The sequence below is a fragment of the Notothenia rossii genome (assembly GCF_949606895.1).
Source record: "Notothenia rossii genome assembly, chromosome: 1".
In the NCBI taxonomy this organism is placed as follows: domain Eukaryota; kingdom Metazoa; phylum Chordata; class Actinopteri; order Perciformes; family Nototheniidae; genus Notothenia; species Notothenia rossii.
This window is the reverse complement of record NC_136912.1, coordinates 4,906,616-4,925,116: the sequence shown is the minus strand read 5'-3', so window position 1 is coordinate 4,925,116 and position 18,501 is coordinate 4,906,616. Positions and strand designations below refer to the sequence as shown.

At 42.6% G+C, this 18,501-nt stretch overlaps 1 protein-coding gene and 1 long non-coding RNA gene across 2 annotated transcripts; both read right to left on the bottom strand.

The window, feature by feature from the left end:
• Positions 1 to 1,484: 1,484 nt before the first annotated feature.
• LOC307045293 (B-cell receptor CD22-like) lies at positions 1,485 to 9,361 on the bottom strand (the record flags this gene model as incomplete). Its single annotated transcript, XM_079690843.1, has 9 exons — positions 1,485 to 1,490; positions 1,682 to 1,742; positions 1,850 to 1,931; positions 3,197 to 3,457; positions 3,725 to 3,985; positions 4,284 to 4,550; positions 5,700 to 5,912; positions 6,037 to 6,393; positions 8,866 to 9,361. The coding sequence occupies 9 exons, from the start codon at positions 9,359 to 9,361 to the stop codon at positions 1,485 to 1,487; spliced, it is 2,004 nt and encodes a 667-aa protein (XP_079546969.1).
• Positions 9,362 to 17,039: 7,678 nt separating this feature from the next.
• LOC307040903 lies at positions 17,040 to 18,436 on the bottom strand. The gene is made up of 2 exons (XR_013808629.1): positions 18,285 to 18,436; positions 17,040 to 17,775 (listed from the first exon to the last, which is right to left on the bottom strand). It is a non-coding gene; the product is annotated as an uncharacterized lncRNA (long non-coding RNA).
• Between the last annotated feature and the right edge of the window lie 65 nt (positions 18,437 to 18,501).

Below are 18,501 nucleotides of genomic sequence, written 5' to 3'. Positions count from 1 at the left end.
TGAGCTGCTCTCATGTTGGAGTAAAGAGGGTCTTCCCGGTTGTTGGAGAAGTGAACGCTGGCATACTGAAGGTCCTCCTGCTGCTCCAGCTGATCAGGTACACACTGCAGGGAGGAAAACACTTTCAGATACACATTTTCACATTAATATTTCATTTCCAGAGGAATGGACCCAGGACAGAAAAGGCCAAAGCAACAGCAGCTGTGGTAATGATGGGAACATATCTCTGCTTCATCAACTTGATGCTTTATGAGAGAAAAGATGAACCTGTTAAGCCCGAGAGACCCCGGTACCGGGCACTGCCACAACATCTTGCAGGAAACCGTGTCTGAGGGAATGTTAATTTAATAAACTATGAATGTTTTATAGCCATGTAACGGGAAGAAACTCATCTAACTGATCATTATTTATTTTTTCTTCAAAATAAAACCCACAATGCTAACGCTGAGCCTCTGAATTAGCAACGAGCGAAAAATGCTAACAGATGACTGCACCGAACCTCACTCACAAAACCTTATTTATCTTTGCTGCACAACCAACCCATCGTTTCACATCGTGAGGCGACACAGCATCGAAGGGTACCCCCATTATCACTCAATTATACGAAATTGTGACTTTATAAACAAAAACAGACATCAAAACATGTGGCGCTAGGTGGCTAAAAATGCTAACATGGCTCATCTGTGTCGTAGTCTGGTCAAAAGTGGTCTTCAATGGCTTTAAAAAGATAAAAACGCTGCTGAAGTTAATCCATAGGTTAATCCAATGTGTCTGTGTCCCTTTGAAATGATTTCTGATAATCCATAAGCAATAAACCTGCTTTTCCATTTTCAGATGTCAGAGCGAGAGATAGGTTGACTCTGGTTCAAACTGTGCGCGAGGCCCACATCTTTTTGTTTTACCATGTATGTGTGTGGGGAGATTCCCCTTCGATTGTATTGGCTCTTACGGTCAGAAAGAGATGTCAATCACCAAAATCGACCAATGGGTTCCAGAGAAACGGTAAAACCCCCATTTCCACCCAAATCACCTCAGAGGTGGAGTTTTTTTGGCTAAACCTCTCTAAAAAGGTAAAATGTCACTTGTTTTGCATCAACTTTGATACAGGCTACTTATTATATGTTGTACTTTGGATTCCTAAAGCTTTTAGTCTAACTTACCATCATCCAAGGGTAGTTTTCACTATAAGCAAAACATAATTTTTGGACGGACACTATTACAAACACAATTTACAGTTTTTTTACTATGTTCAATCTGAATTCTCTTTCAAATAAAAAACATCTATATTGATTCTGACTTTTCTACATCCAACTCACAGGTTTATAATTACTTTGAGAAAAAAGATTATTAATTTAACCCTTTTAGAAGGGAAGATATGGTCATTTGTTCTGGGAATGTCATTTTCGAGCCTGAAAAACAGGCTCAGGGCTTAACGGGTTAAAGGATAAAAGATAGGAAAACTTCTGGATGAACTTGAAATGTACTCACGTCTAAGAGGAGAATCAAAGAGATTGAGAGAGAAATTAACTTGTTATAGAAGGATGTAAAAAGAGCAACAAGAGGTCCTTCTATGTCAGATCAGTTTTCTACAGTATAAGCACTTAAAGACCACCATCATTATACATTGAGTGTAATATGTTTTATTTTGTACTAGATTAATTACGTAAGCATCTATTCTCACCTCTTCCCTGATGTCCTCTCTCTCTTCAGGCTCAGACGAGTCTCTAGAAGCCCTCTTTCTTCTGGTTAGGAGAGTTTATAAAGAAACAGAAGATCACATGTTTGACACCAGACACACAGACTTTTAATGATTTAACAAACAATGATTAAGTTGAACAGATCTGCTCACCTGATCCACAGGAAGACAGAGAGAGAAATGACAGCCAGGAGAACAACAGGGATTGTTAGAGCAGCTGGTCGCTTCCATGATGCTGAGAAACAGAGATCAACAGAGAACAGACATGCAGCGGTGTTTCTTTAATGGGTCTACAAGTACTCCTAGGGGTACTGTGGAGTACTGCGGGGGGCACATGGGATTTTTACAAATATATACAGTATAAGGAATAACGGTGGCGGTCTTCAGGTGCTCCTCCAGCACAGAGTCCAGGGAGGAAACAAAATCCACCAATCTCCTGAAAATGCCAGGGTTGACTGAAAAGTCTCGTAATGCCCACGCAAAGCCAACTCCAAAGCCCCACAAAACATAAAATAAAATATGCCTGTTTTTATCCACCTCCTCATTGTGTTTCCTCACCGCAATCCTGTGACCGTCGTACAGCTGTTAGCAGTTGCTTACTTGGGGCGGTAAAATAATCGCCCCTCTATTATTAGTTTTGAGGACGCTGATTGGCTACATTTTATGACACACATTCATATCTTGAATCAGCTACTGGCTAACCTGCTACAGAGACCCGCCGCCGTGGGACGATTTGTCCATCGCCCCAGAACTGAACTTCAGTCATGCAGTGTACTAGGAAAAGCATATATTTTACGCAAATAATTTAAAATCATATTTTACACATATATCTGGGTGCATTCCATAATTTAAACACACATATTGAATATTTATATGATTAATCAGTTATTGCTTTTAGTATTATTATTATTATTAATAATCATATTTTTGTGTGTGGTTTAGGGAGTGCGGCGCCCTATCGCCCCATATGGGTCAGCCACCACTGTTCATAATAACGTTTGATCGGGGTCCAGTTTATGCATTTTCGAATATGAATGAATGAAAATGTAATTGTGGTTAAAAACGTAGCTGAAAATACAGAGAAATAAGTCAAAAACAGACACAAACATGGTTCGCACTAGTCAGGGATGCTTGGCTGGAAATAATATTTCAAATGAGATGCAAAAAAGTTTGAAAAATGATGAATGAAAACATGTTGTTGAACAATGGTCCCCAAAACAAGTAGAGCTGCATTACTAAAGTGTCATCAGTTGTACACACACTGATGGTCAAGGTCTAATGAAAAGGACAATTTCATCCCCAAACGGTAGAAATGTAATCTAATGTCCCAATAAATGGTAAATACTTTACAAAGATATAAAGGCTTTACTTTTATTTTTGTATCTGAAGAAAACATTATGAACCCTTTCCCCGATTCAAGAATAACATCAAAAATCTGAGTACCATGCAGATGATGTGACTGAAACAAACAAGCTTATACTTTTCTGCTATAAAACTTACCTGCCACAGCATTCAGATGAAAGGTGGAGTTGCTACGTCCTAACTTGTTCTGGGCTCCACAGGAATAACTCCCACTGTGTTCAGCTCTGAAGTCAGTGATGGTGAAGATCTGTCCTGAAGCTTTTGGAGAGTCTTCATCCTCCTTGTACCAGGTGTAGTTAGCTGCTGGGTTAGCATCACTGCTACAGGTCAGAGTCACTGAACTGCCCTCCTCTATCTCAGCAGAGGGACTCACTGACACAGAGGGGAGCTTTGGAGCATCTGGAGATTCAGAGAGACCCGTGAGTTTAACATAAGATATTTGCATGTTGTATTAGGGCATGACTCTTGGGAATAAGCGTTTAAAGAGCTATCATTGTCTGTCAAGAAAAGAATAGACAGTTACCGGTATATTTACAATATTTCTGTAATTATTGTCAATAAATGTTCTTGACCATATGTGTTAAACAGGTAGACTGGAGCTACATGACATTCATCCCTTAATACTGGGTCACCACAACATCATAGTTGCTAATGTGTTATACTCACACTGAACATTAATATATTTAGATGAAGAGTTGTTGACTCCATATTGATTCTCAGACTTGCAGTAATAGTTCCCTCTGTCCTCAGACCTGGTGGAGGTGAAATTATAACTTCCTTTTACTCCCAGAGGCAGTGTTTGGTTCTCCTTGTACCAGGTGTAGTTAGCTGCTGGGTTAGCATCACTGCTACAGGTCAGAGTCACTGAACTGCCCTCCTCTATCTCAGCAGAGGGACTCACTGACACAGAGGGGAGCTTTGGAGCATCTGGAGGAGAAGTGTTACATAGATGAATCTAGGTTAAGGATGGGTTACTACAGAAGAAGATTTGGTATTTGTATTTTAATATGTAAATAGCTGTGTACATCAGCATGTTAGACTTTGAAGGTGCGCTGACAAATGGATGTTAATGTTGGGGTCCCATAACTCCTAAAATCACTTGAAGCTGTTCAGAGAATTACAACATGCTGTAATGTGAACAGCGGAAGAAAGTAGTAAAGATCAGGGAAACCTTCTCCTGGAAAGATTAGACAGATTGAATCTTTATATAAACTATTTCACTCACATTTCACATCAATAGGGACGACTTCTGATGTCTTCCCCAGCTCATTCTCAGCTGTACAGAAATACTTTCCGGAGTCGGAAACATTGATGGAGCTGAAGAGAAGCTTTGGTTCTGTAGTGAGAGGAGGACGTTTCTGATTTCCATCCTCCTTGTACCAGGTGTAGTTAGCTGCTGGGTTAGCATCACTGCTACAGGTCAGAGTCACTGAACTGCCCTCCTCTATCTCAGCAGAGGGACTCACTGACACAGAGGGGAGCTTTGGAGCATCTGCAGGATGAATTAACATTAATTATTTAAATATGTAATGGCACCTGATTTACTATTTTAATTTTGTATTTTAATATTAAATGAAGTTCCTGGAGCCATCACACATCACACCATTGCTGTTTGAAATTGAAAGCCAATAACATACTTTTTTTGTTTTGAACAACTTTACAAATGTTCTTTTTGTATACTGATTGTGTTCTGACGAGTCAGTCCTTACATTCTTCTTAACACCAGGAGTTATTATTATAATTGTTTTATGTTTTAGGCTTTTAGGCTGTAAGATCACTCTTTAGTTATGTTTTGTATAAAAACCTCTTGGTCTAAATATACCATCATTAAAAAAAACACTATGCAATGATTGGGGTTTTTATACATATTAATGTCCTTGTTAATGTGAAGGTGACTTTTAACTTTCACCCTTATTTCATGTTGAAATGTTATCATTGAATGCCGTAGCTGCCCCTCTACAGCCCCTAGTTTTTGAGATGATTATAATACTCCTACATTTTATTTTAAAGAGGCCCCTCATCATGAGTACCTTCCAGCTGTTTTATCTGAGCTCGTAAAATCCACATTTCTTCAACTTTAATCTGCAACTGTGATTTTGTGAACTGTCTTCCACTTGTTCTTGATTTAATTTAACCAATTATAACATTTGTAATTTTCTGGTTAGTTCTGCTGATATATTTTTTTACTCTTACGCTATATTCCGATTGAGGTCTCGAGAAAGATTTCTTATTTCTTATCTTATTTTCTTAAGATTTAATAACAAAAATCACTTCCAGTTGTTCTTGATTTAGTTTTTTTAATTGCTAAGAATTTATTTGCCTAATTTATTCTTACATTTCTTTTTTAGATGTTCTTGGTGCGTATAGGATTTCCCCTTTATTGTTTCCTGTATGTTGCTTTTATTACGAACAGGTTACAGCTACGTTTTAGTTTGTGTACTGCTGCTGTCTCCATAAGAAGATTAAGAACACTCCAGTGAGGTTATCTCTGAAATTGAATTGTATTGTAATGTCAGAGCGTGTGTGTGTGTGTGTGTGTGTGTGTGTGTGTGTGTGTGTGTGTGTGTGTGTGTGTGTGTGTGTGTGTGTGTGTGTGTGTGTGTGTGTGTGTGTGTGTGTGTGTGTGTGTGTATAAACTCACACACTGCAGGAGAGGGGAAGTCTTCATGTCCTTTCAGAGCACAGGAATATCTGTCCGTAGAACCAAATGTGAATAAACGAGTAGAATATTTTGAAGTCGTAGATTTCTCTCCGTTCTTGTACCAGACATAATGACCAGAGGGTACTCGACAACTGCTCTGACACTTCAGCGCTGCCCGGTTAGTATGTGTGGGTTCAACCTGCACCGTGAGATCTGGATTTGAGAAGAAAGATACAAATTATCAACAAACATGCATTCATACACATTTATGTTATTGTTTTCTAGATTTTGAACATTTTGAATGATTATAAATAATTCAAAAGAATGAAAATGTTACCTGTGACTGACAAAGTGACTCCAGGTGAACCACTATATCTTCCTCCTGCTTGGTTTGTTGTGATCCTGAACCTGTACTCAGCTGAGTCTCTCTCTCTCAGGTTTCTGATTCTCAGAGTGCAGATGTTGTTTTCACAGAGATTCTCTACACGACCTGCATACTCTGAGTCTGTGGTCAGATCTACAGCTTTAAGATCTTTCTTTTTAGTGAACCAGAATGTTTTCTGTACTTTGTTAGCTCTGCCTTTCCATGGAGATGGGTATGTGTAGCTGCAGTTTATCTCCACTGTTGATCCTGTCACTGCACAGATCTTAGTAGAAGAGTAAGTCACTCCCCAGCCACCCTGACCCTGAACCCCTGAAACACAGAGCACATCAGAAACTAGAATCAAAGTTAATCTATAAATAGTTGAGAAATTGCCTGATCAGTACTTTCAACAAAGAATGTAAAAATAAACATTTTACAAACTTTACTGGGATAGAGCAGAAAAACACATGTGAATTCCTTCTTAGGCACTTTGAAACCAATGATACTCTTTGACTTTGTTTCTTAATCAAACCAGGTAGAACAGAAGTCTACACAAAAAGGGTATGTTCAGTTTGACACAAGATTGGAAAATGCATTCATATAAATGAACAGTGAATGATTAGTGATCACATTAATTAGAATAGTGTGAGATTCTCTGAACAGTTTCCTCTCTGTTCGCTCTGTGGTCAGGTTGCTGCTGAGGTAGGTGTGAACAATAACAATAAATGCAGAACACGGAGGTGTGAGCAGCTTCTGTCTGATATACAGATAAGAAAAAGAAGAAGACCGATTTTAACTCAGAGAGGTCAGAGAGTAGAGAAGGAACTAGAAGGGTTTGGTGAAGAGTGACATAAGAGAAGTTGTGCCAGTATGAAATGACTAGTGAGAAAATATCCCTCTAAAACACTAACATTTTTATGAAAATGAAAAACATTTTTTTAAACAGGGTCATCTTAAAAACACAACATAGCAAAGTGTTATAACATGAGGAGGAGGGAACAGTTATGAATGAACAATATGCTCAGTTTGAAGCGTGTGAGAGTAATAAGCACACACTTACTTTTGTGAGCAAATGACGTTGACCAATACAGGAAAGATATTTTTACAAATATCCATTACATGTAAAAAACTACTAAAACTTGGAAACATCTAAGTGTTTTCATCAAATCTAAACAAAAAACATATTTTGAATATTTCTGGAAAGTTTGCATTTCATCCAACTTTGATCCACTTATTCCCACATGTGACCTGATTTTACGAGTCCCACATTTCCCAGAATCCCCTCTGTTCATGTGTTGAATGTAAGTGTAGATGTACAGTACCTGACACAGAGAGCAGGAAGACAACTAATCCACTGGCTGCTGCAGTTAGACTCATAGCTGCTCCTCTCATCTCTGTGAGACTATAAAACATGTCAGATTAAATAATGTTCACAGGAGGTATACAGAATCATTACATCAATAAACTGTTTCTACTCACAGTGAAGGAGGAACCATGTGTTCAAAGATGCCTTTCCTCGGTAGCAATGAGCAGAAGACGGATATCAGGCTGGTTAACAACCACATTTACTTCCTGTTTGGACTATTAATATGCATGATGAGCAAAACCCCAGTAAAACCCACTACACCGGAAAGTATTGTTGTTTAACGAAATACAAACTTAAAGAGAGGTTCTTCCTATACCACTGAATCCAGAGAATAGCATTCAAATGAAGAAGAGAATAACAGTTCATCTTTATGAGCACTGAGGACGTCAAATGATATACAAAACAAAGTCGGTACACACACAAAAGACAATTATAGACAGTTGACAAGCTCTTGGAAATAGTTTTCCATGAATGAAATACGTCTCTTTACTAAACCCTAGTGGCAGCAGTGTGGAACTGCAACTACATCAGCTAACTTGTGTTCCTCTGTAATATCCCAATGTGCTTTTCAATAGCAAACATGTATATTTGTACTTAATTAATTAATATTAATTTGAATATTAACATAGATCAGAAAACATAATGCATATATTAACATTCAGAAACATCAGGGTAAAAAATACAGTACTATTAGTTATTAGAAAACAGCTGTTTATTACATTACATGACATGTCACTTGTTAGACGCTTTTATCCAAAGCAACTTAAATACTCAATACTGTGGACAATCCCCACAGGAGCAATTTGGGGTGAAGTGTCTTGCCTCATTTATAAAGGGATATACGCTCAGAAAATGGCGTACGCCAGTTTCTACGCAATGCTTGCAATTTATAACATACTAACTTGACGGGAAAACGTGCGGTCCTCCACGCAAACTCTAACCCATGCGTACGCAGTAAGCACAAAAACGGGAGAGACGAGAAACTGCGACACCGTTGGCAGAAGGAAAAATGGAGAGAAATATGTGGAAATAATAACATACATAAAATGTTACCTCTCAATTATCATATATGAAGAATTCCTTTTCAAACATTGATTAAAGCCAATCTTTAAATGATTTTCATTAAAACATAACTTAGAGAAATAAATAAATACGGATATTGTAGTGCCGAGAAACGGGAGTCGGAGGCGGTGTATCGAAGGTACAAGCTAGACTTTTATTTAGCATCAGAACACACATGTGAACAGCTTTAAGCCCGGGAAGTGAAGACCGGCGGAAACAGGAAGTCCGGTTCACTAAAATGTCCGTTCAGAACAATACCCCAACCCATAGATCCGTGGATGAATAATGTCAATCACCACACAAGCCCCCCAGAATTCACCCAAAGTCAAAATCCTCGCGCCCTGGAGGAAATACCACCCGACCCCGGCGCGTACCGACCAAAGGGGCCGAGGAGGGCGGGGCCGCAGGCGAGGGCAGGGGTGCCAACGAGGGCGAGGGCATCCCTACAGTGGGCGGGGGGTGGGCTATGGGAGGGCGGCCCCAACGTGGGGGCAGAGCCAACTCCAACGGCCTGGAAACGTCCACGTGAGCAGGCTTAATCCGATCAACGGACACAGTCTCAGGCCTGCCACCAACGACGTCCACCACCAGGCTCTTGTCCCCGTGATGTATGACCCTGAACGGAGCGTCGTAAGGGGGCCGTAGGGGACCGTGGTGGGCGTTGTGGCGAATAAAAACTAAATCAGCCGACCGTAATCCGGGCATGAATGTCCCGGCGGTCTCCAGCAGGGAGGAGCGCTGCCCGGCCGCAGACCAGGGCACAGTGGCGGTGGGAATTAATTCCCCGGGGACCCATAGTGTCTGGCCATAGATGAGCTCTGCCGACGAGGACTGCAGGTCTTCTTTGGGGGCACACCTGAGGCCGAGCATAACCCACTGGAGCTTATCCACCCAGTTGCTGCCTGTCAAGCCGGCACGCAGTGACGCCTTCACGGATCGGTGAAACCGCTCACACAATCCTGGGGGTGATATGCGGTGGTGCAGTGCAGCTTGACCCCCAAACCCACAGCAACAGCGTTCCACAGATCCGAGGTGAACTGAGAACCGCGGTCAGAGGAGAGGTCAGACGGGGTCCCGAAGCACGCCCCCCACGTGCCGATGAAAGCACGGGCGACTTTGGAAGCTGACGTCGAGGTGAGGGTAACGACCTCGGGCCAGTGGTTCATCCTGTCCACCATCATAAAACCGTGAGAGGGGGGGAAGCGGACCTACGAGGTCCACATTGACATGGTCAAACCTCCTCTCAGGAACCGCAAAAAGTTCAAAAGGGGCCCTAGTTTGGCGGTGGACTTTGGCCCGTTGACAGGCCACGCATGATTCGACCCAGGATCTCACGTCTTTCTTAAGCCCCTGCCGCACAAACTTCTGCGACACCAACTTCACGGACGGCTTCCTACCGGGGTTGGAAAGATTTTTAACCGCCACAAAAACGAGTCGGCGCCAGTCCGCAGGGACTAGCAGTCGAGGCTGGCCGGTGGAGACGTCACACCACAGCTTCGCGCCCAAGTCACCGACCGTAACCTCCTCCAGGCGTAATCCCGTGACCGAGGCCTTGAGGGTCTGGACCCCGTGGTCAGAGGCCTGGTCAGCACCCATGCCGAGGTAATCGAGGCCCAGCTGCACAGCTGCGATGACCGCTCTGGAGAGGCAGTCCGCGACCACGTTAGACTTGCCAGCGATGTGCCGTATGTCCGTGGTGTAATCGGAGATGTACGAAAGCTGGCGTTGCTGTCGGGCGGACCACGGCTCGGCCACCTTGGACATGCAGAAGGTAAGTGGCTTGTGATCCACGAACGAAGTTGCGCTGACGGCCGACAGAGGGCGACAGTGGCCACTAATGCAGTTGTGTGGTTCTTATCTGTCAAATAATCACACACGAAGAAGAAAAAATACCGGCCACACGAAGAGAAGGGATTAGACGCCGCGACAGACAGGAGAATGAAAAAATATGGATAAAAATCAAAGAAAACTAAAAGAAAAAGGTGGGGCCGAGAAGGCAAGAGAAAAAAAGGTGAAGTCACTCGAAGGTGAAGCATATAAATGTCGCAAATTGACAGACCTTTTTGGCAGCAGCGCTGTTACAAGCACGATCAGCAGCAGCTTAGAACAAGTGCAAGATTATGAAGAGAATGATGAGGGCGCAAGTTCAGATATACAGCCAGCCTCCTGTGTTCATGATGAGGGACAGAGTTGAGCTGCTGGAAGAACCAGCTCAACTGGCACATTCAAGTGCAGGGCAAGAGCAAGAGGTGAGTGAGAATTATCCCTTGAACTCAGTGGCGTTTTCTCTTTGAGGCCAAGGGAAGCCAGGCTTCCCCTGTTTTTTTGGATTGTAGTTATAATTTTAATAAATAAATAAAAACACTTTGTTCAGTTTCGGTAATTATTCTGGCGGCCCATCTCTCCCTCATTCTCATTGAGTATTTTACAAAGAGTGAAACAGCGCCCCTCTAGATGTTATGTTGAAACAGTAGATTGCACTCTCTGATGCGAGAGGAGGCCAGCCGAAATTAGCTTCCCTTGGTGAAAACAAATTGAGGGATTGACCAATCAGATCAGGCTCACGTCATGCCTCACAATCCAATCAAATCGCATGAACTTCAGTTCGTACTGTAACAGTCATCACCGCCCTTAAAAAGTAGCAAGTAACTGAAGCAAGTGCAATTATGGAGGGTGGAGATTTGGAGTATTTCATCAAAAATAATTGTACTAAGCTTCCGCTACAGCAGCAACTAAAAATGAAATCTGATGCCGGGTTGATAATCAGGCCGTGTTGGTTGAGCCTCACGAAAAGGATCCGGAGATGTGCCTGGTGCTCTTCGGAGGAGGAGCTGGCGACAAGGATGTCGTCTAAATAGACTAAGATGAATGGCATGTCTCTGAGCACTGAATCCATCAGCCGCTGAAAGGACTGAGCTGCGTTCGTAAGTCCAAATGGCATACGCAGGAACTCGAAAAGCCCGAACGGCGTAATCACCGCAGTTTTGGGGACGTCCGAGGGGTGCACCGGAACCTGGTGGTAGCCCCACACCAGATCCACCTTGGAGAAGACCAGCTTGCCCACCAGGTGTGCAGAGAAGTCCTGGGTGTGAGGAACCGGGTAGCGGTCTGGCATAGTGGTGTCGTTAAGGCGGCGGTAGTCACCACACGGTCGCCACACGGTCGCCAGCCACCGGGACCATGTGAAGCGGCGAAGCCCAAGGGCTGTCTGAGCGGCGGATAATGCCCAGACGCTCCAAGTTGACAAACTCTGACTTGGCGACTGCCAGCATGTCAGGGTTGAGCTGCCGGGCCCTAGCGTAGACTGGGGGGCCTTCAGTGTCAATGTGGTGCTCTACCCCGTGTTTGGTAGTGGCAGCGGAAAAGGTCGGGAAACTCACTGAGAAGGTGCTGAAACTTGTCGCCCTGTGAGAGTGAGCTGGAGAACACGCTGAATGACGCCTCGCCGCGGGTACATGTGAACGAGGCAAACGTCAGTGCGTCCACCAGGCGGCTGTTATTGACGTCCACCAGCAGTCCGTGAGCGCACAGGAAGTCTGCGTCGAGGAGGGCGAAGGAGATGTCAGCCGTGACGAAATCCCACTTAAACCGCTGACCCTCGAAGCACAGGTCCACTGTATCCGTGCCATAGGTGCGAATAGGGGTGTCGTTAGCGGGTGTTAAAGGTGGGCCATGGCCCCCACCGGCGGCGTCCTCCACGGTAGCCGGCAGGACGCTCCGCTGGGTTCCTGTGTCAAAAAGCAGTCTGCGACCAGAGAGGGTGTCCCTGATGAACAGGAGCCGGTTGGATGTGCCCACGCTCGCGGCCACTTCCGAGCGCAGGCCTTGGCATTTCCCGTTACCTTGTAGGTGCAGGGGGGACGGCACATATTCGCTTTCGTCCCTGTAGCGTGCATGGTAATAACACAGGCCAGGGCTAGAGTTGCTGACGTCAGCCCCGGAGCCTCTGCTAGGTGGCATGCCTGCTCCAGGGAAGGTGCCGCTGCGTGTCGGGGCCAGCACCTCAGGGGTAAAATGCTGGGTGGGCAGGAAGAAAAGCGTGGGGCTCAGTAATAGCCGTGTTAGCGAGCGCTGTCTGAATATGCAGCGGCATGTGCTGAAGAAACAGCAATATGAAACGTTATATGAACGAGAAATTAGGTTCTTCCGTATCCAGCAGGCTGAGCATAATTTCCATGTGGTCGGAAGGCTTGTTGTCCCCCAGGCTATGAATAGCGAGCAGGCGTCGGGCCCGTTCCGACCGTGACAGCTCGAAAGTCTTTAGCAGGAAAGCCTTGAACGCTGCATATTTATCCTGGGCAGGGGGAGATGTAATTAAGCCCACCATCCGGGTCGCAGTGGAGCTCCCCAGCGCCGAAACGACTTGAAAATAGCGTGCAGCGTCATCAGTCACTCCCCAGAGGGCAAACTGAGCCTCCGCCTGAGAGAAGCCCGGGAAGCGAAGACCGGCAGAAACAGGAAGTCCGGTTAACCAAAATGTCCGTGCGGAACAATACCCCAACCCATAGATCCGTGGGTGAATAATGTCAATCACCACAATATGTTATTTAAAACCACCTTGAATATGTTGTGTTAATGTTATGAAATGTTTTCTCATAAATGATACGGTAAGCATGATGTCAGAATTACGTCTAAACTGACGCCGTGTTGCATTTCTATAGTATAGATACGAGCATGGTTTTATATACTATCATTACATTACATTTAGCTGACGCTTTTATCCAAAGCGACTTACAATAAGTGCGTTCGACCAAGAAGATACAAACTTGAAGAAAACAGAATCATAAGTTCATCAGATTTCATAGAGCTAAAACATTTCAAGTGCTACTCAACTGGCTTTAGATAAGCCAGCCCTTTGTTAGTATATAAGTGCTTTGTTAGCAATTCTATCGCTCGAAGTGGAGTCGAAAGAGATGAGTTTTCAGTCTGAAGAAGATGTGTAAGCTGTCTGCTGTCCTGATTTCAATGGGGAGCTCATTCCAACATTTTGGAGCCAGGATAGCAAACCCACGTGTTTCTGCTGATGGGAACTTTCATGTTTAATCATGTTTTATGCCGTTCGCCGCCTACTTGATAAGTCACTCGTAAAACACAGGATGTATGGAAACTAAGAACACAATATATCGTAAATTGTACAGCTAAAATGTAAAACGGCGGCTTTGGTTGAGCGTTGATCAACAGATCAAGGGGCGTTGGTGAACTCCAGTACGAAACCCGCCTCGGCCGCCACTGCGTCAGGCCGTTGCGTCAGGCCGTTGCGTCAGGCCGTTGCGTCCTTTAAAACACTCTGCCCGCATTTGCTCCTGTGGGTAATGTCCACAGTATTGACATATACATGTCTAATATGTGTAATATGTAATTGTAAAGCGCTTTGAGCACCTGTAGAAGCACTCTAAATAAAAAATGTAATCCATCATTATTATTATTATTATTATAATAATATAACACAACACATTAGTTGTATTTCCTTTAACTGGTGGATTATGGATATAAAGTTGCTGATCGACAGCTGGAACAGAAACCACCAAATACAAAACAATAATTCAGATCCAGTCGTCATGACTGCACTCCGGAGGGATTCCCCGATCATTTCTTACAGTTTCTCATCATGGGGGGGTCTCCTGTCCCCGGTACAAACACACTGCCTGAGGAAGGCTAGGCTATAGGCGGGTTCACACCAAGTACTTTTCCCACAATAGTTCATGAGAAGTCAGTTCATCAGAACTCTTTTAGTTCTGATGAACTAAAGCAGATCGCGTTCACACCGCAATGAGTTCCTGGGTGTGGATTAGGCAAATGAAGCCGCTGACGTCACTTCTTCTTCTTCTGCTTTGGGTTTGCTGGCGGGCCGTAAACCACTTCACGGCATATACTGCCACCCGGAGTCCCCGGCCGGAAGTCTCCGGAGTTGGGGAAGGCTTCAGTAGAAGCTGCTGGGACTCCCAGCAGCTTCTACTGAAGCCTTCCGAGTAAATCGCCAGAACGCCGACACATCCTCATCTCCACCGCTCCCATGTTTTCTTTTGTGTTGCCATAAATTAGTCTCTCTGCGTTTGTGCGCTGGGCTAATGCTAATGCTAATAATGCTAATGCGAGGATAATAAAATGGCGGCTTCAAAAAACCTTTTGGGAGTTTTACGGGGCGTAAAAATGGTTCTGATGAACTCATTTAGTTCCTGGGGCTTTTTCGTGTGAACGCAAATATATCGTAGTTCTGATTAACTATTGTGGGAAAAGTACTCGGCTTATGTGTATTTTTTTGGCATTAACCTTTTTCGGACCCCTATTTATTTTGGTGATGATCCGACCTCCACGCTGCAACTCTGGTTCAAACTGCATCCACCATACAATATGATTTATCTCGACCTCCCCATAATAACCTACATTTGACACGGTGTGAGATGTTTTTTTTAGCTGTTCTGTCGTCATTTCCTGCGATCTTCTTCATGCAGTCAGTCAAAATGAATGAATGGGCGTTTCTTTGACTATTTATAGGCAAATATGGGCGTTACGTGAAGCCCGCAAAAGCTACGCCGCATTTCGAATCGATTGTGATTTATAAAGGGAAACCGGCGTAGGAAGGGTACGCAACGTTTTGTGAATCGGAAAAAATGTCTGTACCTATTTTTTTGCTTTGTACTATGTAAGCAGACTTCCCACGTGAATCCTACGCAAGGCGTTATAAATGAGGCCCCTGGTGTGTACCATGTCTCCACGACTAACAAAGTCAGGCTTTGAAAAAAAAAAAGAAAGGAGAGAAAGACAAGAGAGAGGGACTAAAGGGCGACAGTATGTCACCCAGTTTTTCAAAAGAAAAGGTGGGTGTGATCCATGAGTGGTGGAAATTAGTCTGTTAGTTAAGCGTAGTCCATTGTAGATAATAATTTACTAAGCTGACATTAAAGGTAGGGTAGGTAAGAATGGAGAAACCAGCTTGAGTGCGCTAGAATTTGAAAGTAAGCAGCCGAAAAAATCTGCCCCTTCCTTCAGACTACCTTACAGAGCCCCTCCTCCAACACACACAAACGCGCACATGACCAATGAGGGCACGAGATAAGTTTGTGCACAGATGGAAGGCTGCAGGCAGGTCGGCAATCCAATCATTTTAGCAGGGCCGGCTAAAATGATTGGATTGCCGACCTGCCTGCCTGTCAGCCTTTTACCCTACCTTTAATGTCCCTCTCTGGGCTCGAAAGTAGAACAGTGATGCAGATCAGGTGGGTAAAAACACCACTTCCTTCCTTTTCACAGTATTAGTTTAAGAAGTTTGTTGTTTCATAGAAAGACAGCAGTTTTGTGGTGAACTTGTATCATCAACACCAGACCACCGGCCCAGACTAACAAGTGAAAATTATTTCTCGAGAAAGATAATTTTATAAAGTCACTGTTTAAAAAATGTGGATGTAAAACCCGACCAAAGTACAATCTGCAGCACAAAGTGAAACTTAGCTATCAGTGTTTCCGTCAGTGAAGACTCAGTGGGACAGTCAGCCTTTATGTGTTCCCCTTCTAATGTATCCTGACACTGGACTTTCATCACTGCAGCTTTTCATTTATTTACTGTTTTCAGTGTTGTTATGTCAAGCAAAGACATAACATTCTTCTATTTTGAAATCACAGGTTATGGCAATCTTAACCTTTTTTATTATAGCAAAATAATATATATATATATGTTATATATATATATATAATGTGGCCCTAATCCTCTTCCGTATTACATATATATATATATATATAGATAGATAGTATGTATTTATTTCAAAGAGCATGCACACAAAGACATTAACCTCAGAAAAGAGAAGATATGAATTATGCCAGATTATAGCTAATATCCATCTGCAGTCCTCAGAATACAGAACAGAATAAGAAAAATATAAACACATGAAATCCAGAAGAGTCGTAATAACAGGTGTAAAACCTATATGTGGGAAGAAGGAGTTTCTAAACCTTTATAAATACATTCTATGGTCTACACACAACGTATAAGTATACTCACAGGCTCTTGGAAATAGTTTTCTATCAGTGAAATATGGCTCTTTACTTTAACCTAGTGGCAGCAGTGGGGAACTGCAACTAGATCAGCTAATGCATGTAGCTGTAACACCACACTGTGCAATGAAGAGCAGGACTGTGGCTGTGCTGTGGTCACACTCTTTACTCACTCAGTGTGACACTTTCATCACTGCAGCTTATTTTCTTTTGACTGTTTCCAGCTTTTTTATTTTAAGCAGACACATGCGATTGTTTTTATTTTTGACATCACAGGTAATGGCACTAGTATGGACATCTTTTTTATTAACGCAAATCAACACAGACCTGCAGAAGGAAAATGTAAACACATGTTATACAGCACACAAGAAAAGGGTCATTATAACAGTTATAAAAAAGGAAGCATGATAAACAGTTGTAATGAGCTGTGATGGTTATATACCTACAGAACAACTAAATGTAACTCTCTGAAATGTGAATAATGGAAATGGTAAAAAGAAAGACAAAGAACGTAGGGGAAATGACCGTACCCACACAAAGGGAAATGCACTTGACAGGCTCTTGGAAATGTTTTTTTATCAGTGAAATACAGCTCTCTACTGAAACCTAGTGGCAGCAGGATGAAACTGCAACTAGATAAACTGCCAGATGTTCCTATGCAATATCAATTTGTTTTTCAATAGCAAACATGTATAGTTGTACTTAATTAAAGAATGTTAATAGTAATATAAAAAATTATCCAAAAATGTAAAGAATGTAAATGGCAATTATTTGTGACAAGTAAAATATAATCCGTAATATTTACAGTTTTTCGACACAAAGAGATGGCAGTGGGAAGCCAACTGTTGCGGCTAAACCTACCTTTTAGTTTTTTAAGCAAATATCATGTTACGCAAGTGTTATTTACAATATAATGCATTAAGTCTAGAAATACTTTCCACTAGGGCTACTTGGGATTACTGCAGTGAGCCTTTTTCTTTTTTAAATAATGTAATAAAAAACACTTTATATTCCATATGTAATCCAGCTGACCCAATCAGAGTATAATACATTTGCTCAGCAATGTTGAACGTATACATGTAGGTTTCTCTAAGATATATAATTGTTTCTATGACACATTCTTGGTGAAGCACATCCTATATTTAAAACAAATCTTAATTAACCTGGAAATTACAGATTTTAATGTAAAATAATTAGGAAAATATAAGAAAAGCAACGCCTGCTGTGTTTATCTATATGTGTTGATCATGCTGTAAAATGCAGCTGGATCCTCTCCAGGGTCCTTCCCTCTGCTCCTGAGAGATAAATGATGTACCCTAGGGGTACTTTGGAGTACTGCAGTGAGTTGCATTTGTGTACTATTTATTGGGAAAAAATAGTTATGCGTAATTTGAAATATACTGATACTATAATATGTGTTTTAAAAAAAAAATGTAAATAGAAAACACTGTATATTCAATGTTCAATGCTGCTAACCCACTCAAAGTAAAACATAAAATAAGATAAAGACTGTTGAATGTTTAATCTTGGTTAAGCACATCCTGTATCGATTTAAAAAAAAATCTAAGTTAACCTGGTTATTAAACATTTTACTGTAAAAGAATCACAGACATTTTAGATCATAAATGCAACGCCTGCTGTGTTTATCTGGATTTGTTGACCGTGCTGTACAATGCAGCTGGATCCTCTCCAGAGTCCTGACCTCTGGTCCTGAGAGATCAATGATGAGTTTTTTAGTGGTTATAAAAATGCAAAGGGAATTCAATGATATGTGAACAAGGTTCCTGTGTGAGGATCTGCTCACCTCGGGGCAGCACTGCTGAACTTGACGGCAGCGTACTCCTGGACTTCCTGTTGCTCCGTGTGTCTGAGGGGCTGAGCTTCTCTCATGTTGGAGTAAAGAGGTTCTGCCCGGTTGTTGGAGAAGTGAACGCTGGCATACTGAAGGTCCTCCTGCTGCTCCGGCTGATCAGGTATACACTGCAGGGAGGAAAACAAACGCCACGCATGTTTACATGAAT